The sequence below is a fragment of the Aulonocara sp. 'chitande type north' Nkhata Bay genome, linkage group LG15, assembly GCF_057382095.1.
Source record: "Aulonocara sp. 'chitande type north' Nkhata Bay isolate Kocher_YH1m ecotype deep benthic linkage group LG15, A_spYH_male_GT1.1, whole genome shotgun sequence".
Taxonomy (NCBI): domain Eukaryota; kingdom Metazoa; phylum Chordata; class Actinopteri; order Cichliformes; family Cichlidae; genus Aulonocara; species Aulonocara sp. 'chitande type north' Nkhata Bay.
Window position 1 is genome coordinate 31,896,723 of NC_141358.1, and position 25,391 is coordinate 31,922,113.

Sequence of the window (25,391 nt, forward strand, 5' to 3'; positions counted from 1 at the left end):
GTACAGTGTATACATGATTAATTTAGTCTATTCTGTGTGACAAACCGTGCATTGTTGTGATCTCCCAGAGCCTCCAACTGGAGAGACTAATTATATCTGTACAAGTGCGGGTATATGTACGTGGTGGGATGCTGCAATCACTACTGCAGGCATTAGCCTTTGCGTGCCCTAGATGGACGACTTTTACCTAATTTACCCGATACCTATACACTGTGTATTACGGTTTCACACCCGGAAGCACTGCGTGCTGTCTTGTCTTCTTCTGGCACACAGGAGTTAAACTTCTGCCTCCATGTGGACAACTTATTGACATTAACCGTTCTGTGATCAGCCATTTGCGTTGAGGAAAAGCCGCGCTGGTGGGATTATTTTCGCGCAGGCAGAGCGCAGAGCCATCCTCGCCGTCACACGGTGACATTGACACACTCGGAGTGTTTGTGCAGCTGTGCCCAAGTTGGTGCTTCGGAGCGTCCCCCAGCCTCAGCAACAATGAGCGAATACTTCAGCCTTTCGGACTGCGACGTTATCGGCTTCGACCTGGACCACACGCTCTGCCGCTACCATCTGAAAGAGACCTCCAGGGTGAGTGTGCAGCGCGCGCGGCTAGCTTCACACGCACACAACCGTACGGTGGCCGCGAGGCGCTGGCTCGCAACACATCTGGAATAGAAACAACCCGTGGCTGGCCAGCGGGCTCAGCGGGCATCTGTGGCATTTTTCACTGGCATCAAGGCTCGCTGGTGAAAACGCTGGTGTGTGCTGTGGGAGGTTTGATGTGATGTGATGCTGCCGCTGCTGCAGTCACTCTGCGTGACTCACGGGGTGAACGTCGGCGGTGATGCTCACACATACATGTCTTTAAGTGTTTAAGTCCCCTCAGAGGCCTGCTGATAGCCAGCACATTTTCATACCCTTCTTCGTCTGATGTCGTTAGAGTAAATAATAACAACACTGCGGACTCGCGGGGTGTTGCTGGATCCCGTGACATCGTATGACAAATAAATAACTGCTGAATCCTTGTTTCCTGCAACTTACCAAGGCCTGGAGTTCATTTGTTTTCCATCAATGTCAGATACGCACAGTTCAATTCTTTACACATATCACACAATGGATATGTCAGTGATAAAGATGTCGTCCAGTTTTAATAGACTAGTGTTTATTATCTGTGAGTGAAAACTAACTTAATGCCGTGATGTGGATTTTTCCTTTGATATTCACAAAGCATCGTACAGATATGTGTAACATGAAAGGTTTAAATACTGACAAGCTTAGTACGTGAACTCTCCAGTTTATAGTTACCTTCGGGTCTTTAGAGTCTGTGAGCACTATAATCCATTGGTTCCCTTTGTGGACCCATACTTTGTGCAGCTGTTTCTATGCTTATGCTGACTCATGGAGGTCATATTCTATAATAAGTATTTCTGTAAATAAAAAAAAAATAAAAAAACCTGAGCGGTTATGAGCAATAACTAGTTGTTCTTCATTATATCAGGGTCATAATAGGTCTTTTTTTGGCAATGAGTCTGTGTTAACTTGTTAAGAAAAGAAAAGCATGGTTTAGATATGAATAAATAAACCCCCAGTATAAATAAACCCCCAGTATAAAACATGTTGAAAAAATGCTAATAACCTTCACCAGAGAAGAATGAGGAAAGTCTTTAGTATAGCCTTAATTTGGAATATAAACCTGTATATTTTTGGCATTCTGTAGCACTCTCTGTACACTTCGGTGTGTGATGGTATGTGCTCTTTGTGTTTACAGCTTATCTACGAGAGCTTTGCCAGATATCTGGTGGAGCATAAAGGATATGACAAAGACCTGCTGAATCTAACTCCTGCTACCTGGGATTTCTGGTGAGTCAGCAGCAGCATCAGTTTTGTCGGCCTAAAGCAAAATGGGACAGAAACACGTGTAATGAATATCTGACGATCCCTCAGGTACTACATTCATCTGATATTAATGGCTAAAAAAGAAGTAACATCTTTGAAGAACAGAATGTTAACCTGCACTTCATCATTGATGAATGTATCTTTCCCTCTGCTGTGTTGACTGTTAGTAGGCCAGTACTAACCCATATCCAAGTAAAATCAATATTCGCATTCAGATGTCACTATCAGCACCCACCGAAGTGCAAGCATTCCTATTCACAGTTTTCATTTGTGTGAAGCCCTGAAGGGCAGAGTACCATTCAACCTTACTGAACATTTCATCAAACCATAGTGCAGACATATCAATTTGTTTCAAACCACAAATATTCTGCCTCTCATATGTACAAAACCAAAGAAGTGTGGACATACTGAAAGTTGTATTTTAATCACTTTTAATCAATCAAAGTCATTGCAGGAGCTCCACTTTGGTGGTTTTCTTTTAACCCTTGTGTGGTGTTCGTATTTTTGTTACTCAGCCAGTGTTCATGGGTCTGGTGGACCCGCTAGAGTTTTGGCTTTCCAAATTAACACTATCAAACAATTTTATGTTAAATTACTCAACAGATGTTTACTTCATCCCAATTACAAGCCATATGAACAGCAAACATGGTTAATTTTTTCCCTTTACCTTTGTTAGATCACATTTATGAATTAATGTGCTTCTCGTTTTTCTTTTATATAAAATGTTATAAAAAAATCTGTTATAATCAAGTGGAGTGAGTGGAAAGACACAACACATTTACACGTGAAGCAATATGTTTCACAACTAAATGGGATCAGCTGCTCATCAATGGTGACATTAGGCCCAGGGTTGTAAAACAGGGGAGGTGGTGCACACACTTATCCCACACTGTCCTGATGGCAGGTAGCTTGTCTCTCTGCCGTCGAGCTGGTCTGTCGTCTCGGTTATCAAAACGGATAATCCTGGAAATTTTGTTGAAGTTTTCCAGAAACATTGATGCATGGAAAGGTTCTTGCCGGTTTCTTCATCCCACAGGGATTCTGTGGATTCCCCTTTGGACCTGAAAACTCCAGCAAGGATAAGAACCCCAAAGTAGGCCTTTGGGGTTCTTAGATGGATTTGGTCCATCTCCTTCCACCTCTCTCCAAAAACACACCTTCCTTCTAGATTACTGCAATCCAGAATAATTTTCTGGATGGAATCTGGGATGAAAAGCTCAAATGAAGACTTGATGTCCTGTCAGCCGTGTTGGCCCTGGCTTATCACAGTAGCAGCTCTGCAGGGTGGCTCATTTCTTGGGCAAGAAGACCATTCAATTTCACCAGTTATTGACATCCATATTTCTTCACTTGCTGTCTGGTGGGCTTGTTCTGGTCCTGGAGCTGGCTGCAGATGGGGTACTCGTCTTCGTTTTGTTACTAAATGGTGCTCAACCTCATCCTCTTCTTCAAAGTCACTGTCAGACTCAGAAATGTGAAATATTCTGAAACCTCTTTGTCAACATCATCATCAGAAGCCCCTCTCTCTTCCAAAATCAATTGGATGGCCCTCGCAGCAGATAATCTTTTGCCATCTTGATCAGTTGTGATAAAGAACCACACTGGCAAAGTCTTATTTATAGTATTATGCCCCTAATTTGCAGGTGGGACAGGGTATGAGAAAATAAAATTTGGATCCCTAAAGAAAGAGGGTAAAATGTGCGGGAATGTAAGAGCAGACAGTGTTGATAGTTGAATTTTCAACAATGTTGCAACTTTGTGCGGAGCAGGAGGGGAAGAAAACACTATCAGCAGCACCAGAAAGGAGGAAGACAGAGTGTGGGAACACAGGACCTACACTTTCAACACTTTTATTAGACCTGGGTCCAGTGGACCCGAACACCTTGTATGTAATGTAAATGCGTGGGGGGAGGTACAGTATGAGGTCATTGAAAATTTGTTCAGATTCATGTTCTTCACAGAAAATAAGCCAAAGCCAATGAATTTCAGGTTGAAAAAATAATTAATTGTTTAATTTTTCTTTTGAAAAAAAACTGAAAATGGGTCTCACAGACCCGAACACCATACAAGGGTTAAGTATATCTTGAGTACTTTCACCAGGACAAAAGCATGAAAAAGAATGTCCCTTATATATTCTGTATAAAAGGTATGCAAAAGTTTTACATCTGAATGGGTCAAAATTTCCTCTTCAAAAGGGATGTCAGGACACAAAAGACAAGCTAATTCTTCAGCTAATTGGCTAATGCTAGCTGGATAAGGTAGTGATAGTGTTACAAAATTCATGTTGGTGTTTTCAGGTTGAAAAGATAATTAATAATGAATCAATTTGGAGTTGTTTTTGCACTTTTATGGCATCTACACCCTGATAACAGTCTTTAAGTTACAATAAAATGCAAGAAACTTTATTGTAATTTACCCACACATTATTTTTTTTTTATCAGATTTACAAAGTTGTGCATGGACACAGTCTTGTTTAATAAATGTTAGTCGTCTTGTGCTTTTACACCTGTGGCTCATTCCCTCTCCCTTTATTAGCCATGGATGGATGTAAATTCACAATAGAAATGTGTGTTTAGCAATCTTAGATCTGATATCAGACAGCAAAAGAAAAACTACTCAAAGGAGAAAGAGTAATGGAGGCTATCAACTCTACATTTAGAACAAAAGGACCTGGCAGATGTAAAAAGGAAAAAAGTACATCAGTTCGCAGAAAGAAAACATCAGCTATTTATAGCACCCATTTATTAGGGTACAATTTGAAATGTGAAAATGTTGCTGTTAAATGTTAAATATGGCTTCACCTTATTATTTTGCTCAAGTCCAAAGGTCTTGCCTTGCTTAAAAAAAAGAGTTGTAGGTATGGTCAGACGTACGCCTGGTGTTGCTATAGTTCTACAGCACATTTCCCATTTATGCAAGTTTTTGTGCATACACATTCTTTATCCATCTGGCTGTGGCGTATAAGCATTTTCCACTGAACACACGGTGAAACCAACAATTGGTAGGCTCAACAGATGGCAAACAATTGCTTGACCACTGATTTTGTACTTGTAAATCAAGTAACTGCAGATAGTTTTTCTAACAGAGACTTTTGTGTTCAGTTTTAAAGGGCTAGTGGTGGATCTGGAGGATGGAAACCTTGTAAAGCTAGCGGAAGATGGAACTGTCTTAAGGTATGAGTCTGCATCATGACAGTTTCAGCGTTCACAGAACTTCAAAGTGAGATGATAACTTTATCACGGTTTTTCTTCTGTTTGAATAGAGCGACACATGGAACCAGTGATCTCAGCACAGAAGAAATCATCAAACATTATGGCCCCAAAAGAGAGTGGAATCACTTTAATAGCCTCAGTACCTCCTTCACGAGATCTTGTATGATGTTTACATCCATCTGTATCAATCAGTAACTGTAAGCTGTTAGCTCCTGACCTCTTAATATCTCCCATATCACTAGAGACCTGTGGGTTGGTGATGTCTTCTCCTTTATATGGAAATTTCACCTATTTGGGATACCTTACTGAATAATAATCTTAAACTGAATAATAAGCTTACAGCAGATTGCATGTGAAAAACTTGATTTGAAAGGTAATATCTTTCACTGTAATGTTTTTGAAACTGTGCTTTTTTAATTTGTGGCTAAATGGTTTGCCAGTGACTTGTTGGAGCTTAAGCAGTTGAGAAGCTAATGTATATTTTCTTTATATTTTTTCACAGTTTTTTTTTTACATTTCATTCATTTGCTAATATTTTCTTTTGGTCTTTGCAGCAAAATACTACTTCTATGATAACTACTTTGATCTGCCTGGTGCCCTTCTCTGTGGACGAGTCGTTGACATGTTGCACAAGGTCATTTTTGTTTTTTTACTGTGAGATTTGTAATATTGGTTGGCATTTTCATGAAGAGAACACATACTGAAACTTAATTTATGTTTGTTTCTCAAACAGCGAGGAAATGAGGTGAATTCTGACTTTTGGAAAGACATGGTGGCTGCCATTGACCACAATTACAACACATCTGCGTTCAGAGGTAAGAATTTTATTACAAACCTGCATACATTTTAGATTTCTTATGAGAAGAGCACAAATTAACACACATAGGTAATCTTTCGTTTTCAAATAAGAACTTTTATTCCATGTTTGGTCAGTGAGTGGTACATAACTTAACACATCCAATGAGACATAGTTGTTTAGAAAAAATGGTTTGAATTTTTTTTATCTTACGTTCCTTTCCTGATCACAGTGCTTGTGAGAATGTGCTGATCTCTAATGACATATAGTACACGTTTGCCTTCTTGTATGTCTTTTTATATGTATATTACAGGAAAATTCTTAAACAACAGACATTAATAAAACAAACACAAGTAAAAGACATGCTGTAAATGTTACAGGCAGTTGTAGAGCACCACTTAAAGTATCATGTATCTTATGTTGTTATGTTTCATGGATTTTAAAATTCCAAAGGCACACACAAAGTAAACTGGGGAAAGTGATCATTTTTAATCTGCAATAAATTTCTGAACAACTTCTTAGCAAATTGAAGACATTTAATGAGGCGGTTAAACCTTTAAAACTTGTAACCACATTTTTCTTTAATCTGCAATCCAAATTCTGAACTTTGTAAAGTGATATTTTTCTCTGAGTATTTAAATGTTTTATAAGGTTTTGAGGTTTATTTGGATTTGTGAAATCACGTTGAGGCAATCAAGAACCCAGAGAAACCGCAGTGAACATTATCGGCAGCAAATATGCCATTACTCTCCTCATCAGGGACCTGAATATAGACTCTGTCACCTGTATACAGCTGGAGAACAGCACTGCCTGCCATCTCATCCAGGAAGCCCTTGTTGTACTCATCATAGGTGAAAAGAACTGGCTCCTCATTTCTGTAGAGGGCCACCAAAGCATTGGCACCATTGACATGAAAGTGATAGCTGAAATAGTAGAGGCCTGGGACCTGGCAGGTGAACACGCCACTGTGAGGGTCATAATGGTTCTCGCCATTGTACAGAATCTGGTTAAACTGAATAGGGGTTACCGCTGGGGGGTAGGCCGTGGTTAGCACAGCACTAAAAGCGGACATAGGAGCCTTAATCATCTGAGGCATCACAACCTCATGAGATTTGATTGGCATGCTCTTCTCATGGTGGTAGACCATTTCTCCTGGTGGACCAGGTGGTCCAGGAGGACCAGCAGGACCTGGGAGACCATCATGACCTCTGGAACCAGGAATTCCAGGAGGACCATGGGGACCAGGAATTCCCTTAGCTGTCAAGCCAGCTGGGCCAGGTGGACCTGGAAGACCTGGATGACCCTTGAATCCAGTGGGACCTGAAGGACCAGGAGGTCCAACGGGTCCCATTGGTCCAGGCAGTCCAGACTCACCGCTTTTACCTGATGCTCCTGGGGCGCCAGTGTGTCCCTTTGGCCCTTGGGCACCATTAATACCTGGGAGTCCTGGGGCACCTTGATGGCCTTGTGAACCCTTTGGACCTTGAGCACCATTATGACCTGGGATTCCCGATGGACCTACTGCTCCAGGGGTACCTGGTTTTCCAGTGAAACCTGGAGCTCCCTGTTCTCCTTTGGTTCCTCTTGGGCCCGGTGCACCTACCATGCCAATGTCACCTTTGGGCCCAACTGGGCCTGTCTCACCCTGAAATCCTCTTGCACCCTGTGGGCCAGCTGGACCCATGGGACCAGTAGCACCTGGCTGACCGGTAAATCCAGTTGGGCCTGGCTCTCCTTTTTGACCAGTAGTTCCTGGACTACCGGGGGCTCCTCTGCTACCTGGAATTCCAGGTTCACCTGTTTTGCCAACACCTGGCATGCCAGGTGAGCCTGGTTGACCAGCAGGACCCTGTGGACCTTTTACTCCCATTGGTCCAGGCATACCTGGGGTGCCATTCTGACCGGGTTTTCCTGGTGCTCCTGTGCCTGGTTGCCCAGTATGACCCTTTGGCCCTTGCACACCCATTGGTCCAGGTGAACCATCTCTTCCAGGCTCACCAGGCTTGCCAGGTTCTCCAGGATAACCGGTGGCACCAGGTTTACCAATTCCAGGTTTTCCAGGCATTCCAGATGGGCCCATTGGCCCAACAGGCCCTGCTGGTCCTTGAACGCCAGGAACTCCAATGCCTCTCTCTCCTTTGGGTCCATGAAGACCAGGAATTCCAGGATGTCCCTTTAAACCAGGCTCTCCTCTTGGACCCATTGCTCCAGAGATCCCAGCTGGTCCAGGTTTTCCAACAGAAGAAAGTCCAGCAGGTCCAGGAGATCCAGGGGTACCAGGTGCACCTCTGTGACCCATTGGTCCAGTTGCGCCAGGCTGACCGCTTTCTCCAGGCTTTCCAGGGGCGCCTGGTTTTCCAGGGCTACCTGAGACACCAGGTTTACCTGCTTGAGTGAAACCAGGTGGTCCGGGTGGTCCAGGTGGGCCTTGTGGTCCAGTGTGTCCCACACCACTCTTTCCAGGAGGTCCAGGAGGTCCCATTGGTCCTGGCTCACCTGGAGGACCTTGAGGGCCTGGCTGGCCTTCAACAGCTAGGGATTACAAAAACCCACAAAAAAAGTAATTAATCAGTTGATAGAATGTATATGTCAAAATGTTATTATGCCTCCGTTTTTTCTGGTTTTAGCTTTTGGTCAGCTCTATCTTTATCTTTGAATTTAGTAAATGTATTGATGAACTGAAATTGAATTTATATGTTGAGATAGTGGCTTCATAATAGAGCATCTTGTGTCCATTTATTGTACAGCCTTTTATGACCCTTGAATAACCCTGACATCTGATATCTTCTCCATAAGATCACAATCTGACTTGAAACACTGATCCCTGTAAATTGTGGAGTGGGTTTTTCACAGCATGATCTTCACAGCACAGTAATCTGTGGTGTTGCTCCCACACAGTTTATGCTTGCTGGTATAAGACCCAGTTGTACCCTCTCCTATGAACAGCAGCTGTATATGTCCACCCAATACTGCACCCATCCTTTTCCTGTACTGCCCATGCTAGTAAATGTGTAGTTGGTGGCATCAAATCAACATCATCTTAATGCATTTCGTGCCATATAAAGTACAATACAAGTACAAGTAATGGCTAAAGTGGGATGAATATGTGTGCTAAACTGGTGTATAATGCCAGTTTGTAGTGGAAGTTAGTGTTCACTAAATTTACAGCTATAATATAGGTGTAGTTAAGCATAGTTCCTTTTCTCCAACAATACAAACTATTTATAGCTTTACTCCAATTTAACAGTAGATAGGGAGCATCATGGACAAAGTTGGCAGTTTGTTCTTCAAACCTAAGGTAACACACATAACTTCCAGACAGTCTAGTTGTGTTGTCTCTTGACCTCTTAACATCAAACAGGTTGCTAGCAGACTGGTTTGGATTAGGATTAGGTTCACATATACCATGTATCAGGAGTTTTTGTCTTTTTTGAAATATGCAAATAGAAATCGTTAAAAAATGGGGGCTTAACTGCAGGATCAAAATGCATGTAAGAGATTTGATTTGAAAGGCAACATTTTTTAGTTTCTGAAAATATGCCCGTTTGGTGAAAATCAACCCTAACCTCAAGTCTTTTGCAGATGACATGGCTGAGATTAAGAGATTACATTTGTTGTTCATGCATTGGAATTTTTACTGATGACTTAAACTTACATGTATTATTTTTCAGTTTGGTACTATCTTAAAGTTAATTTAATACTTTTAGTGAAAGTAAAGTAAAGGACACAGTTTCCAGAGCTGTCTACCTTTAAGTATCTTTATAAATAATATAATTATCATTTTCATTTCTACTGTAAAAATGAAAACCTGAGCACTCTGAGCTTTAATATTAACAAGACAAATCATTTATATAAATGCTGTAGCTTTTCATCATAACTCTGGATGCATCCTTGTCAAATGAAGCCCTGTCAGAGAAACAAATCAGAGGTGCTGGCCTCTCTTTTGAGATGGTGTTTTGAGAAAAAAAAGTTCTCTGAGAGGGCTATCATTTTCCTGTCACATAAAGGCTGTGCTTGAAACCTCACAGGAGATGTTTGTCCAGAAGTGGGAATTTTTGGCAGCCAAGAAAACCACAAAATGAAGGTGATGATACTGGCCTCGGTAGCTAACCCCTGATCTGAACTGCGTGTTGCCTGTAAACACTGTGCATGGTTAGGCTCACATTCCATGTAGTGTCATTATCCACGCTCAGTTTGGCTGCTTCAGTAAATACCCCCTCAGTCTGACTCTTGATTCTGTCTTTTATATTAGAAAGACTGTTTCCATTCTTTCAGCTGAGTGAAGGTCCATTAAATTTGCTGTGGTTTGTTTGGGAGATTTACTGTTTGAACTTATGAGAGCATTTCTCCGCAGCCTGTATAGGTTTTTTTCCCCTTGTAATTGTATGGTGTGATTTTAATACCACAAGGCACTTTGCGAGGGCGTGCCTGCAACGTGGTCGCAGCATCTGTTTTGGAGATTTGTCAAATTTGAGCTTGCATTGTTGACTTTGAAATCTAGATTTACGTAAAGGCACACAAGTCAAACCACATCAGAGCAAAGCAGCAGAAATAAGTCCTTCTGAAAGTTTGACTCTTTGTTTTGTTGGGGTATAAAATTTAGTTTTAGGCATCATCTTGGTTGCTGTGTCATAACTACTGCTTTGTTTTTTATGACACATGCAGTATACACAGCTTTCCTCTTTAAACTTAATTTATCCAGAGCACAAGTGCTTGCTTACAGCCCTACCCCACCTTTCAGTTATATACAGCGGTACACAGCAGTTTACTTGGCCTGCTTGATAGCACTTAATTAAGGAGGGTGGCACTTTCCATATGTATATGAGTCAGGAGTTTGCCAGGATATGTGACATTCGTAGCGATGATAATTATGATGAGGATAATGACGTGTAGCTTGTTGAAAGATTGTCTTCAACCTATGTAAAAGGCTGCTGTGTTTGCAGGGTTCATGCAGGTTATCAGATCAGCGGTGACAGCTCAAACGGCAATTTTTGTCGTGAGGTGGTGACTTGAAAACCTTGCTTTGAGTTTCCTTTTTAAACCTCTTAATGTCCACCAGGTTGCTGGCAACCAGTTTATCGTAAGGGACGGAGTTAGGCTTAGGTTCACATCTCCTCCCTTTATATGGAATATTCAGGCTAGCATACCCAAACTGGAATCTTGTAACAGTATGAGGAAAAAATGTCTGTAAAAGGCAAAATCTTCAAGTTTTTAAAGCTATGCTTATTTAGTATGTGGCTAGAACCCTACATGGTTTGCAAGCAACCCAGTGAATATTATAAGTTTTATTAAAAATTACTACTGTTTTATTTTGGTCAAGTTTTTAAACCTTTATACCTTTTGTAACTTAATGTCCACCAGGTCAGTGCTGACCTTTGTAGAGTTTGGTGAACTGTACGCTTAAAATAAATGTATGCCCAATGCAGGATCTTGTAGTTTCTGACAGTATGTGGCTAAAATGAAACCCGACCATGACCATGACCCTGGTCTTCAGTAACCTGGTGGGCATTAAAGATGGTAGTATTGGAATGATATGGCTTAATTCATCTTATTCATCATTTGTACTGTTTCCCTCATTTTTCCAGCAATAGAGCAGGTTACAAAATATGACAAGTGTCATCTATTCCTTTTTAGCACTTTCATTTGGTTTTAACTGCTCAACAAAAATGTGATGGATTATGAAACTGATGGAGTCTAAAAGAGGTGTGCGTTCCAGCCTGCAGTCATTTGAACACTGGGCTTGTCTGGAGTTAACATACTAAAAGAAATAGATGCACTTTTTGCATGTTTTTTTAAGGCATGTTTTCTATTCTGGCTCCTCCTCGATTTGTTATTGGGATTTTTATGAAAATAAAACACACAATAAAACTCACCATGACTCTTGACAGGGTAGGGAGTCTTGCTCACTTTTGGGACATGATAATACCTCTCAGGCGTTGCCTCAGCTAATGCTAGGAGGACGAGGAGGAGGCTTGTTACCCTCAGGTCCATCTTGTGACGCTAAACCTGCAAAGACAAAAAAGAAAATCACTTTTATGAGAAAAAGCATCTTCACATACAATCAGTGCAAGTGGAGGAGATGGCCAAAAATTAAACTGGCTTGTCCTTTTAAAAAAAAAAAAAAATCATACATCTATTGATTCACTGCTAGAGGAATATTTTGTTGGATCGGCACTCTCAGGTGCAATCTCTCTCCTGGTGTAAACCCAGCTGCAGCACATGGCTCATTACAGTCAGCACTCTGACCCACCTCTCAGTCAGAGCCAGGCTCCAGCTGGGAATCCCCTGATACATTCCCCTGAAATCAGGCAAAAGCCACCTTACCGGGAAGGTTTAGGCCTCTGGAGAAACAGTGGGGAACTTGGGAGGCTGCTGTCCCGGCGTGGTGCTCGTATATCCTTAGTTGTGGAGTCTCTCTTGACTGAGCGGCTGCTGCTGCTTCCCAGGGCACTGGGCTCAAGGTATTTATACTGGTCTTTAGCAGCGTGGAGGATCTGCCTGCTGGAAGTTCCTCCCTTATTCTGATGTCATCTTTAATGATGGTGCCATGTCACTTGTCACTCTAGGGTGATTTTCTCTCTCTCTCTTCCTCACTCCTTCTGGTTCTCTCTGTCTGTGCGGAGCAGCAGCAGTCAGGGGATTCCTAGCAGACTTTCTATGGGTGACATGTCCCAGTGAGGGTGATCTGTGAACATAACACCTTTAACAGCTCTTTTGACTGGCACTCTTGTGACAGATGTCTGCGTTAGTGTCCCTGTTTAGCATTTTTAATTGCACAAACATAGGTGTTTTCTTAAAGTCTAAAAACATCAAGTTATTGACTAAGTGGGTTGTGACGGGATGTTTTTTCTGGAAAAGTAAAGACTGCAAGTCTGACAATATTTTCCTCCAGTCGGAAGGCTCTGTACTGGTCAGGCTGTGGTGTGCTATACGGAGCAGACAGCTATTTTCAGTCACATTGGGTTAAATGTGAATTTGCACCCATCTTTTAATGGGTGCTGGAAACTTTCCCTTTCTCATGTGTAATTTTCAGCAGACTGTGTGTATTCTTCTAAACGCATTTCCAAACTCAGCAGTCTGACCTTTCATTTGTGTTCAGGTTTATATTTCTCAGAGTAAAAACATGTCATGATGCTGGCATGTTTATGTCTGTATATTGTCTGTGTAATTTTTGCAAACCAGTCTGTGGTTTTTGAGGCTGAGATCCACAGTGCAGCTTTGAAACACCAGGAGGCAGAAGTGAGGTTTTTTTCTAAGACGCTCACCTGCTTCGTCCTGTGAGAAGCCTCCTGTTTGCGCTTCAGGCTCAGGGAGCTGGGTGCTGCTCTACCAGTGCAGCTGGAGGATAGCTGGAGTGAAGTTATTGTTAGTGTGGGATTTTTTGTTTTTGTTTTTTTTTTAATGGCAGTCTGTGTTACAGAGAAAAAAACCCTAAATTGTGTAATTGGACAATAATCTAAAGCTACATATCTGAAAAAGGCATTCTGCTTTAGTTTTAATGTTTAACAACAGTCATTTACTAATCATTTAAGATCAATGTTTAGACAAAAATAATAAAAACATATTAAAACCTTCTTTCAAAATAAATGATCACTTTGCTGTCTGCAACACATTTTTAAAAAGTTGTGAAAGAGGCAGCAATAATTGTACGGTTTTTACTAAGTTAACTACCTTTAATTTAGCAAACTCCCACCGTAAGGGTGTGTTTTAACTGATGAAACTGTGTCGTACTCAGGCTCGGACATCTGATTGCTGCCTTTTATAAGTTTATTCCACAACCATAAACTAACACCAGTACAGTAACCGTGCCTTTACAGATGCCAGGTAATCAACTGAAAGACACAAAATAAAACAACCATACAACATTAACAAAGCAACACTATTAATGACAGTACAGTTTAGTAATAGTCATATTTATAGCTTTAACACGTTACTTGGTTAACACAGAAACTCACCAGCTCGGCTTCATCAGTCATAACAGCGATATCAATGAAAAGAAGATCCGGCAGGTAGGATCTATGAGCGGCCGTTAACACGTACCATCCCAGACTTAGATAAATCACTCCGTCTTAAATAAATTTGTCATTTAAAGCAAATATGAGTCTGGCTGATAATAAATCACAACAAACAAATTGGCATGTTAGTAATATGGGAAGAAACCACACAATAATAGACTAGGACAGTTATCTAATATCAAGCAAAAAAATAAACAGTAATTAGGAGAAAAAAAAAGAGCATCCCAGAGAAACTGAATCCCTCAGAAGTAAAGATGAGAATGAAACACTTTTTGGGCAAATAGTTTCATAGAGTAGTAGATTTTAAGAGAATTCTGGGATTTTAGCATTTACAATACATAATAGAAAACAATCCCTTTATGCAACAGATAGGGCTGAAAACCAATACTGCATGATGGTGATGATTATATAAGTCTTTATTGTCAACATGTTTGAAGAAAACGTGGTCAAGGCCCTTTTTCCTTCCTGTACTGTACCTTGAAAAAACATATTTTTTGCGCTTTTTAAAGTGGGGGATGTTTATACATTGCTTCAGGGTTAGAGTAGGTTGTAGGGAGTTGTGATCTTTGGGTCTTTAGACAGCACTACATCATTCTGGAAATCACAACACGGGCACAGGACCACTCCAGAAACCACTGAACAATGAATTAGAGCCAAGTTTATTTAAGATGGATTGACAAGAAGTGGTGTGTGCTAATAATCAAACCCGCTTATTATCAGCACCAAGTTAAAATAGCAGGACAATGCCAAACTCCCCTGCCAGCAGTCTAGACCTGCTACCCTCTGAAAGTGTTATGAAATGGAAGCTTGAATAAGAAAACATGTGCCATTCAAGACTGTAGCAGTTGTAGCAATTGGACTCTTCACTTCCACAATGCTTATGCTACAGTCATAGTAGGCAAAACAGTGACCAGAGGTTGTGGTGCAAACAAAATTATTGCAACCATGTGCAGTGAACTTGTGATTTCAATGCTTTTGGTTCCTTCAACAATGGGGACCAGATTGGTGTTCACTTGCAGTCATCAAGTCAGCAAGTTTCGTGCATCTAAATGGTGATAAAATGGCCAGAAGTCAGAGTCAGTCCGCTGTCTGTTAAATTGCCAATGATTGGGTCAAGAAACTCAAAAATTCCTGCTCCAGTAACATGGTTGTTGTAGAATGGCAATTTAACTAAAAGATGACCAAGAGCTTAGCAAACACTGTTTTTTTTTCTGACTAACTTCTTTTTTTCTCTCATCTGTACTTTGGTGTGACCAGGCAAGTAAAGGTGTAGTGAAATGGAGCATTTGGTATTAAATTCTTAAGGAAGGAGGAAGGTTTAACATTCTTTACAAAAAGTCCAACCAGACGGAATTGATGCTGCAGCCACTGGACGAACTTCCCAGGTGGAAGGAGTTATCATTTTCTGACTCCTGTCCCATTAAATGTACTAAAGGCCATCACTGTAATACTTTAATGTTACAGTGTTACAGGCGTTTCCATTCGTGACCCATGCATGTGGACTGCTTGTTTTTTGTAATTGTCCTATGATCCTCACTGACATGCAGATCATTTACTTTCAGTCACATTTATCCCTCTGTTTCATGCTCTTTTGTTACTTAAATGTGAAGAATCATCTGCGACTGTGCTCCTGGAATTTGTTTGAAAAAGTACAGAACTTTCAAACAATACTTGTTAGATGGGTGGCTGTAGCTCAGGAGGTAGAGCAGGTCACCTACTGATCGGAAGGTTGGAGGTTCAATCCCAGGCTCCTCCAGTCTGCATGCCAAGTATCCTTGGGCAAGATACTAACCCCAAGTTGCTCTCCGATGCATCCATCGGAGTATGAATGTGTGTGAGTGTAGTTAGAAAGTACTCAGTATAGAGGTAGTGCTTGTGAGAATGGGTGTGACTGGGTGAATGTGGCGTGTTGTATAGAGCTCTTTGAGTACTCTGGGAGAGTAGAAAAGCGCTATATAAGAATCAGTCCATTTACCATTTAGATGACTGAGTGGACCATCTATCTTTTATCACACTTGTAGCTGTGGCCAGTAGGTTCTCATATGACATCAGTTGGCTAGAACAAGCTTTGGTTTGGCTACAAGTTAATAGCTTGAAGCCAAGCAAGCAGTTGTAATTTATCTAGGAGTTGCCATACTGAGATTGGGGATGGGCATTTAAAGCAAAAATACTATTTGATGTTCACAGAGAACTATTCGGACTAATTCATCTTTAACTGTGGGAGATGCTCTAATGGGTGTCACCACTGGTTTTGTAGCTTAACCAAAGGTCAAGACCGTGGCCATGGTTAACTCTGGCTCCACCCTTCCTGGTAAGATTGAGTCTCATTAGGCTCCACTCGCAGCCCATGTGATATTTATACATTCAGTGAGTAGTTTTTTTTAAATTGGTTTTTCTGTTTCTCTTTCTGCCTCACATGACATTTTTTTACACATGTCAAGTAGAATAAATGCAAAATTCAGTAAGCAAAAAAAAAAAAAGAAATCAATGAAATTAACAAAATCAAATTAATGAAATAAGAATAAATAATTGTATTATCAATAAACATCATGAATTGTATCTAAAAGTGGTTGTGAAGTAATCCTGATGATAGCCTGACATGGTTGAGGTTGACAACCAGTACAACTCTGACTCATGACTTATCCAAGTAATGCTTTCTGCAGCTTAAACTGTGTTAACTTCCTGATCTTCATCAGCTTACATCTGCTGTACATAAGAATCGTGACTGGCCTGGGACTGTGTAATATATCTGTGGTTTTAGAAAAGCCTTTCCTCCGCTTTCACCGTATCATTTACCCTGCCAGCCACAGATGAGCATTCAGCGAGCCATGGGCATCCTCGGTAAACTCTTCGAATGAAATGACAGAGTAGCGTGGGAGGTGGAGTCGACATTTAACAAGTTTCTAAGCTGCAGATACGCCATTGCATCTCACCATGAAAGTGGCAGTGACCGCAGTGAGGCATGGCTCCTTTTTTATTTCAATTGGATTACTTTTTTCCATTTTGGTGTGTCAGAATTAATGCCTCCCTATCTAAATCTGGCCGCTGTGAGGTTTATTGTAAACGGCTACTTAGATTCACAGCCTGTATTTGGGCGAGTTTGTGCTGTGTATGGCAAAAAGCAGTCATAAAGCAAAAACATGTAATTAGGAGGGGAGATGAGCTCGATAAGAATTAGTCTTCAGTGTTTTCAGACACCTTGTGATGGCAGGCTGGGTTGCACTTGTGGGAAGGGTCTGCTGTAAACGTTGTTTTGCCCCTCCAAACATTAACACACTGCCGCTTCATTCCAGACATGACTTAATTCTTCTTCAATGGCTTTAATTAACTCTAACAGAGTTTGTCCCCCCACTATACTCAGCCTCTGTTTTCCACATTAACTTGAAACATGTTTATGATTAAGTCACATTTGTGTTTTCTGTGATTCTGAAAAAATGTACTCTGCACCTCAGCTGGCAGAGGAACGCTCACACCTTTTGTTGTCCTTTTTCCAGTTTGTGTTGTCTTTTTTAAAATCCCATTGTGTGTTTTTCTATAGTTGAATGCATTTTCCCCCAGATTTAGCCCAGGAATAAACAGTATATTGGACAGTATCAAACCGGCAAATTAAAATCCAAATCCAATTCAAAAATTGGATGTGTTGTTAAATGACTACTGAATTGTAATTTGTATCTTTGGACAGAAAGTCCAGTGTGGTGTGTCTCGGTGTGTCTGTAACTGTTGGATGTAAAAAAAAAATTAAAAAAAAGGACAGTCAGTGGTATTTGCATAAACTAGTAACGCACACATAAATGCACTCGGCAAAACTACACAAAACAAGTAAATGTACATGGGATACAACGTTAAGAACAAAAACAACCAAAATGTATGAATTTTGGTGCCAACAAAATCTGATAGCTCAGTGTCATTGTCTCTGGCCAATAGGCAGGGGTAAAAATATTTGAATTTTTTAGTAACTGCGTCCAGGTAATTTAAAATACCCATAATGCCATAATGGCTCAGTCACACGGTCCCCAACCTTTTTTGCGCCACGGACCAGTTTATGCCCAACAATATTTTCACGGACCGGCCTTTAAGGTGTCGCGGATAAATACAACAAAATAAAACTAGTACCAGTACCAAAAAAAAGAAGATTTATTCATAATACACGTGAAAAGACCCAGGAAAACCGAGTTAACGATAAAAACGATAACAAAATAACGCTGAAAACCGATAAAAACTCTGAAAACCATACATTTCATACCTGAGCCTCAACTCTCGCGGCCCAGTACCAAACGACTCACGGACCAGTACCGGTCCGAGGCCCGGGGGTTGGGGACCGCTGCACTAGAGTGAAAGTAGGGTCGCAACCTCTTTGTGTTTGGGAAAAATCTGGTTGCCCTTAGTTATGTTTGATTACCTAGAAATTAAACATGAGGCACTATCAACCTCTGTGTGATAATGTGTTCCAATCTGGGAACCTATCACCTGCTGACTGGATGCTGTTGTTATTGGTGCATGCAAACTGTGACATCATCACACAGCCAGCCTTGACCTGCTGCAGTCAGAAGAAGTCAAAAAAGAAAACAAAGCGTTACTGAGGTTTTTCCAGAGCTTCCTACAAGCATTTCATCCGTCTTCTGGGGGCAACAAGACAAGACCTACAAGACTTACATAATTTCCTTAGGGATTATTAAAGTAATATGATTCTGAAGATTTTCTGTGCCAGAAAACTTTATGAATGAAATGAAAAGACCATCAAAAACCATCACTTAAATCATATGAAATGACAGTTTCAAGATTGCATTCGATTGCAAATGTCTTTAATCTTTTGCTCTTAGTAAAACTCAGACTGCAAGAGGACTACAACCAGGATCCAGAAAACTCCCTGATCCTGTGTGCACATACGCAGGGATTTTTAGAGATGACCCCAAATTAAATAAATTTTTTAAATTAATTAAATTTATGCAGTGGACTTTTTTCTTAGCTGCCATCCACACCCATGTGATGTTAGTAAGTTAGTCAGGCTAGCTCTTTGTTAATCTGTTGACCCCAAACCAATGTTTGGGCTCCATTTGTAGCCAAATACTCACAGAGGCATGGACTCTGTAAGACCTCTGAAAGTGTCCTCTGGTGTCTGGTGTCAAGAAGTTATCTTTAGATCATTTTAAAATTAGACTCACCCCACCAGTCTCTTCCTAATTTATTCCCTTTCAGACCACTCTCAGCAAATGCCACAAAATAATACACAGCTACCGACTAGGTGCACCCCAGCCACATGAGAACATCTAAAAAGAAATGTCACTGATATTTATATCAGCGTTTTAGTAGCCTCCTCATCTAAGACCCAAGTCATTCTCTTGTCATTTGTGATATATAATGCAGATTTTCTCATCTTCCTATCTTTTCCTTTACACATTGTTTGTTTGGTTTTGTTTTTGGGGTTTTTTTTTGTCTCCATATTGTCCTGAGCCCTGCAGCCTGACAGAAAGAGGAAAATAATTGCAGGTTGATGTGCCTAAGGAAACAAGGAAGAGTGGAAAGCAAGAGCTAAAGATAGAGTGTTTGAGATGGGAAGTGACGGTGGCTAAGATTTAACGTTTTAATAAACCAAATAGGCCACTAAGAGGCACTTAGAGCTTTATGATTGGAAAGACTAAAGCTGGACCTCCTGGCTGAGTCTTGGCTGCAATTACAGGGATCCAAAGACAAAAATCATGGTTGCAGGCTTGACCAACCTGAGGCTAACTGTAATTCAGAATAGCAACTAAAGCCCTCACTGCATCCTTCTGGATTTTCTTTGCCTTTTTTTTTCATCCTGACAAAATCTTGCCCGAGTCATTATGAAATTATGGAGAGGTTGGTCTCATGAGAAAGAAAAATTAAAGTCAGAAACACAGAAGTCCATGGTTACCAAATCAGATTTTGCTCTCATTTTAGGATTTATTTCAGGAGCAGGTAATGGGTTACTTTAAATCTAATTATCTTAATCAAGGCTGAGTGAGTGCTTTAATGACCAGCCCTTTTTATTTGTACCAAAGCCTTACCTCTAACTCCAGCTCATAATAAGCAGGTTTTCATGCTGCTGTTGCAGTCTGCCTATCCCTGCGACTGAAGAAGAACCTTAATACTTTACTCACTCGCACGTCTTGGTCTTTGATACATTATATCATGTTTTGTCTTGTGTAGGTTGGAAACTAAAATCAACAAAAGCAGTAGTTCACCCCCCCAAAAAAATCCTGTGTACTGAATGTGATTACATGAATTTTATGAATAAACTAAACTATGAATGTAAACCTAGTGAAACCCATATTCACATATACACACTGGCGTGGATCAGACCACACCCATCTTTGAACTGTGTATTGTATTTTGCAGGCTGTGACACCCTGTGTAACAGGACCAAACTAAATCATCTAAATCATAAAGCTCATTGTCATTGCTCAGTTTGGAGGTGAAAGAATAATATATGAGATCAAACATGAGGAGCTTCCCGCTATGGTGACTCGTTTTGGCAAAGTAGCAGCCAAAAGTAGCTTTAATGTGTACAGCCAGGGTGAAAGTACACTCTGAAATTGTCTAAATTCTAAGATTCCTTGCATCAGAACATAAAAAACAATCTATTAGGCAAATACAACCTCACTATGCAACATGACAATACACAGTGTCAGTCTTTATTTAACTGAAGCCAAGAGCAAAGGCAATGTGTAAGAAACTAACTAACCCTTACTGCTTCAATAAGAATTAATAGTTATTATTTTGGAGTTAAATAAGTTAGGTTCTACAGCAGATCGTTTCAAAGCTCCATGGCACATTTGTCTTTGTATTTGTGTTGGTGGCCAAATCACTTCTATCATGGTTTTGGAGTTTTACAGTGAAAGGTGCTGCAAAACAAGAGGCTGTTTGCCCGTTTCAAGTCCTCAGTCCTTCCATACAGCGTTTACCTTCTTCTTCTCAATTCAATTCAATTCAGTTTTATTTATACAGCGCCAAATCACAACAACAGTTGCCTCAAGGCGCTTTAAGGTAGACCCTACAATAATACACAAAGAGAAAAACCCAATAATCATATGACCCCCTTTGGCAAGCACATTGGCGACAGTGGAAAGGAAAAACTCCCTTTTAACAGGAAGAAACCTCCGGCAGAACCAGGCTCAGGGAGGGGCGGCCATCTGCCATGACTGGTTGAGGTGAGAGAAGGAAGACAGGATAAAAGACATGCTGTGGAAGAGAGACAGAGGTTAATAACAGATATGATTCAATGCAGAGAGGTCTATTAATACATAGTGGTTTCTTCTAAACAGAAAGCTATGCTACTTGGACTCTCTCACTATTTTTGCCTGGTGCATAAGAGGTAGACAGCACAGCTCTTTCCTGTTTACAGTCATTGTACTGGTTGTCCAGTGTCTCTGGGAAGCACTGCAGACTTGGTCCTGCTGCTAACTCACTGTGGAGATGGTGACAGCGGTGAGAAAAGGTGTTAGAGGCCAAACCCAGTGTCTTAAACAGCTCCTTCACTATTATGCATGTTTTTTTTTCTTTTTTTGGAAGAAGTGCTAGTGTTTAGCAAACACACAATTACAAAGCACAAGCACAAAAATGGACAGAGCAATAGCAACTGTCTGCTCCTGCAAACATCCGAGTCAAATGCTGTATTTCACTGATTATGAGTCGCTGTGGAAGAGAAAAAATATTGGATTCAGTGTCTTGTTGAAAGGTGGAGTCATTTGAAAGTTTTGTTGTTTACTGGCAAACTCCTTCATAACATGCTCTTCTTGTTGATTACATCTGAGGTGACATTCTTTACAGCCTTTTTCTGGAATTAAATGGCGCTCAGAGCTCAAAAATGTTTATGCCACTGAGAGAGCTTTATGATCAGAAGACAGACAGTCATGCATACACCAGTCACCAGTGACATGGTCGCGATTAGGTTGACATCCACGCCTTGATGTGCAAATCTAGACCACATAGGCTTAGTTCAGCAGGGTTTTAGGTTTGGGAGCAGTTACCTGGCAGCTGCTTCGGGGGAAATTACGTCAAACTTTGAAAGAGTTTTTCTGTGCCGCAGCGCCTGTATCCATGCAAACAAGTCCTTAGCTATTAGCCATAATAGGGCCTGTGTTTTAAACAGTTATTAAGTCAGTCTGATTGAAAAAGAAATGCACAGTCCTCAGCATTTAATAGAAAAGTACTGGCAGGCATGTTGCGTGTAAATCAAACAGAAACCATGAATTATGTTTGAATAAAAGCCAAGCAAAATAGAATGCTCTGTAAATATAAAAATACAAACCCTTCACCTTCTCTATGCTTTTTTAAATATAACCAGTAAGCTCGGTTCTTGGCATAAAGTATGTGCTTTAAGATGTCTTTATGGTATTTTAAACCATTACCCATGCTTATCAGTGCTGGTGGCCTGTGTCCTAAATATACTGGGATCTGTGTGGATTTCCCTCGCTGGGCTGCTCTCCGCTCAGGTCTGTTGTTGTTTTTGTCGGTTTAGGTTTTATTTTAGGTGTTGGGCTGGGAGAACCATTCTTAGCCGGTGGGAAGAATGTGTAAGGAAGTTTAGAAGCTTTTTTCCTCCTCCAATCCAAAGAAACCGAGCGTCCCTCAGCAGAAATGAATAAGCAGCGAGTCACGAATAGCATTTATCTCACGAACAGTAAATATCTTTGGTTTGATTTTCACCACAGATAGTGGAAGTGGGTATAAATTTGAAAATGTAAAAGCCATTATATCCATTAAAGTAGCTTAAATAAGTTTTAACTTGTAGCCTCAGAGAAAATATACAGAATGTAAAATTAGCTGAGTAGGGTTTTTCTTTTATTTATGGTCCATCATCACAGAAAAGGCAACATCTACATTTAATTGTACAGTGTCAGATTTGCATCTTTTTTTTATCAGCACTGTGAAATGTAATAATAAATAATAGGTCCATGTTTCCTCTGTAGCTTTTGGCTGCAGTCAGCTAAACCATTCACAAAATGAAGTATGTGTTGTTTACAGGGGTGCTTAAGAAAGAACACAGCGAGGCTGTGGAGGAATGAAACAAAGCTCTTGGACTGCACTCTTTAAACTGTGCTGAGACGTGTAAACACAGTCTGAAGATTGCTGCTCTTACCAAAACGGGGGCTTTGTGTTCCCAAAAGCGACTGCATTTACAGCTTTGTAGCCGTGGGTGTGTTGACACTAACACTGAATGGTGTGATTTACAGAGTGCTGTGAATAGTTCAAGGTCAAAAACTTTTGTGGATATATGTAGGAACAGAACAATTCGTTTTAAAACATGAAAATAAAATAAATACATAATTATAATAATTTTAAAAAAAAAAGGAACAGAACAAATCTTAAACGGGCAAGATTGGGGGGATCAGGACTAAAGGAAGGCATTTTTTTGCCAGCCGTGCTAAGACAAAGGCTCCATCTACACTAATCCAGATAAATTTGAAATAGGCGTTTTCGCTTAAAAACGCTCCGCGTCCACACTATCCTTTCCAAGCGTTTCCAAAAAGTTGTTCATCCACACTGAAACAATCGAAAACGCTGCATTCCTGTATTGTGCGTGGGTGAAACTGTCTGCCGTTTATTTACTTAACGGCTCTTTGAAACATTGCGGACATTAAATGGACTAACAATGAGGTGGAGTTGTTGCTGCAAGTAACATAAAAGTACAAAGTTGCAAAAGCGAGTGAGAATTAAAGATTTTGAGGAAAAGCTGTCTACAGCATGTACAAACTGATATTAATCTTTAATAGGGCTGTCAAAATTGAGAGCAAACAAAACAATTGCTGTATAATGCCCTCCATAATCTTAGTTTAACTGGTCACATGACTGCAACACATGACTAAAATACACTATTGTTTTCGAAAAGGCTCCGTGTTCACGGTCCACACTGCGACTGTATCCGCTTTGGAGAGCGTTTTCAAAACGCTGTGTTTTCCTTGACCGAAAGCGCCATCTCAGTGTGGACGGAAGGCCAAAACAGAGGGGAAAAGATGTGTTTTCAAACAAAATTGTATTAGTGTGGACATGGCCAAAACTTGCAAGTATATTATGGTGTCTGACCCAGCACATGAGTCTGTGTCTGTTAACCAGCTCAGGCACTTTTCTTATTCACAGCATTAGGCATTTAAGTGCCTGATACTGAACTGAATACACCAACTGATACAAGAAGAGTTATAACCTGTTGCTGTAGCTACTTTAGCATATTTTCATTTTCTAAAAAATAGCAAAACAAAAGAGGGTTTCAGTTTTGCTTTTAGCTTCCTTTGCTAAACCAAAAACTTTATGTACTGTCACACCTTTTCCCAGCATGTGAGTCTTTGAAACTTGGTTCAGATGATTTGATGGATTATTTGGCTTCTTTCTATTGTAGGTTTATAATAGCTGGTCAGTCATGAAGGGTTTGCTGCGCTCCCATGCATCAAACAGGGGGCTTTGGACTGTAATGACCACTGGTTAGGTGAACTTGTCCAACCCTCCTTGTCCAACCCTATAATTACTTGGACCTTCTTACAACTCTCAGGCCATTGGTTTCGAGTATGTGGACAAAACACATTTAATGTAATTCACAGCAGAAGGAAGAGGCTAACTGCAGCTGTTAGCGATAGGGAGAAGTAGTAAATAGGACTAGTTTTCATTGACAATATTTTGAAACCACTGCTTTGGTTTTGCTCGAATTTTATTAGCAATATACACATGTGTAATTCAGCTGCTAGTCTGAAGTCAGCAAGTATCACCCAGGAGAGGTGGAGCAAGTGAAATAAAGAAATGCCTAATTTTCTCAGTAAAATGGTGAAGTGGCATGTGCTCTGGTTTTTATGGTAATCCAGCAAATCCAAAATAAGATTGCTTTAAAGTCTGCAGTTTCATTTCAAACATAGTATTAAGCTGCAAAAATACCAAAATGCTCTCATCAAATTCACCACGTCTCTGACCACTCATTCACCTCAGCATCCACTGCTAAATTCACTACTGAATTTGTTTAGCTCAGAAGAATTGTTTGGAGCATCCTATGTCTGATAGCGTGGCTGCTTTCTGCATCGGAAGGCTCCTAACCAAAATCCCATGGTTTATGGTGTGATTGTAACCCTTCAAAGCAGAATCCTATTACACTTTTGCAACATTTTCCTAAACCCTGGTCTTTTAGACTACAGCTTTTTCTAGAGACAAAACACCATTCAGCTGTCTGCACTCTTATATAATCCTGATAGACTTTTATTGTAATCAGTAACTATATTACTATCTAGCTTGTCACAGTGTTTTTCTATGCATCCATCGCTCAGGGCTGTCATGAAGTGAGTGCGTACATGTGCCACTTGTATGTTGACACAGCAACTGTATCCATGTTTTTACAGCTTTATAAAGATTTAAGTTGGATGATGAAGTCATCCATACCACAAGGCTAAATTAGTTTGCAAAGTAGCAAGTGGATTGAATATGACATCTTTGTTTGTGTCTTTATTGTGCCAACACCAAACCTTGAAAAAGTTGGAACGA

At 40.5% G+C, this 25,391-nt stretch overlaps 2 protein-coding genes across 2 annotated transcripts in view; one reads left to right on the forward strand and one right to left on the reverse strand.

Moving 5' to 3' along the window:
- The first annotated feature begins 202 nt into the window (after positions 1–202).
- nt5dc1 (5'-nucleotidase domain containing 1) overlaps positions 203–25,391 on the forward strand; it is a 76,515-nt gene continuing 51,326 nt past the window's right edge. Inside the window, exons 1-6 of the mRNA XM_086262907.1 lie at positions 203–582; positions 1,763–1,854; positions 4,992–5,063; positions 5,153–5,262; positions 5,657–5,736; positions 5,836–5,917. Of these exons, the coding sequence (XP_086119033.1) occupies positions 490–582; positions 1,763–1,854; positions 4,992–5,063; positions 5,153–5,262; positions 5,657–5,736; positions 5,836–5,917 (529 nt within the window). The 5' untranslated portion in view covers positions 203–489. The remainder of the gene's footprint in view (positions 583–1,762; positions 1,855–4,991; positions 5,064–5,152; positions 5,263–5,656; positions 5,737–5,835; positions 5,918–25,391) is intronic.
- On the reverse strand, positions 5,995–12,362 carry col10a1b (collagen, type X, alpha 1b). Its single transcript, XM_086262905.1, has 3 exons — positions 12,223–12,362; positions 11,772–11,904; positions 5,995–8,430 (listed from the first exon to the last, which is right to left on the reverse strand). Exons 2-3 carry the CDS (start codon positions 11,887–11,889, stop codon positions 6,578–6,580), a joined length of 1,971 nt encoding a protein of 656 aa, XP_086119031.1. The 5' UTR covers positions 11,890–11,904; positions 12,223–12,362; the 3' UTR covers positions 5,995–6,577.